This window comes from Diaphorina citri, unplaced genomic scaffold, assembly GCF_000475195.1.
Source record: "Diaphorina citri unplaced genomic scaffold, Diaci psyllid genome assembly version 1.1 scaffold17012, whole genome shotgun sequence".
NCBI classification, from domain to species: Eukaryota; Metazoa; Arthropoda; class Insecta; order Hemiptera; family Psyllidae; genus Diaphorina; species Diaphorina citri.
Window position 1 is genome coordinate 288 of NW_007394369.1, and position 771 is coordinate 1,058.

Sequence of the window (771 nt, forward strand, 5' to 3'; positions counted from 1 at the left end):
TTCACTTTCGGGACGATAAGACCTTGGCAGTTACAGTTCCCCGATCCTTTCTCTTCTTATTTAAACTTTGTTTTTTATTAAAAAAAAGCTTCCATTTCATTGGCCTCTATTCGTACTCCTTCCTTCTTTTCGTCGTGATTTTGATCCGTGATTATTAGCACGGTGTACACATTCTATGATTTCTAATAACGTTCTGCTTCTTCCTCCTCCACAGAAACAAGAAACGGGAAGAGAAGAACAAGAAGTTCGGGTTCGGCGGCAAGAAGCGAGGGAAGAAGAGGAACAACAATCTGGACGACTTCTCTTCCAAGGGGAAGAAAAAACCCGGCATGATTCCCGGCAAAATGAAGAAGAACATGAAAATCAAATCCAAAATGGCCACCAAAGACAAACAAACAGGCAGACGGACAGACAAAACTTCCATTTTCTTGACCTCTAGTTACGACTAGAGAGAGGTTTTCTTCCTTCTTTTGCTCGTGATTTTGAACCGTGATTATTAGCACTGTGTACACTTTGTGATTTCCAATATCTTTCTGTTTCCTCCTCCACAGAAACAAGAAACGGGAAGAGAAGAACAAGAAGTTCGGATTCGGTGGCAAGAAGCGAGGGAAGAAGAGGAACAACAATTTGGATAATTTCTCTTCCAAGGGGAAGAAAAAACCCGGCATGATTCCCGGCAAAATGAAGAAGAATATGAAAATCAAATCCAAAATGGCCGCCAAAGGGAAAGCTGGTGCTGCTGGCAAGGGTGCAGCTAGACCGGGCAAGTCG

At 42.8% G+C, this 771-nt stretch overlaps 1 protein-coding gene across 1 annotated transcript; it reads left to right on the forward strand.

Annotated features, from left to right (window-relative positions):
• Positions 1 to 214: 214 nt before the first annotated feature.
• Positions 215 to 763, forward strand: LOC103523188 (probable rRNA-processing protein EBP2; the record flags this gene model as incomplete). The annotated part of the gene is made up of 2 exons (XM_008488255.1): positions 215 to 377; positions 559 to 763. Coding segments are annotated over 2 exons (368 nt in total), but the record flags the coding sequence as incomplete, so codon positions are not given.
• Between the last annotated feature and the right edge of the window lie 8 nt (positions 764 to 771).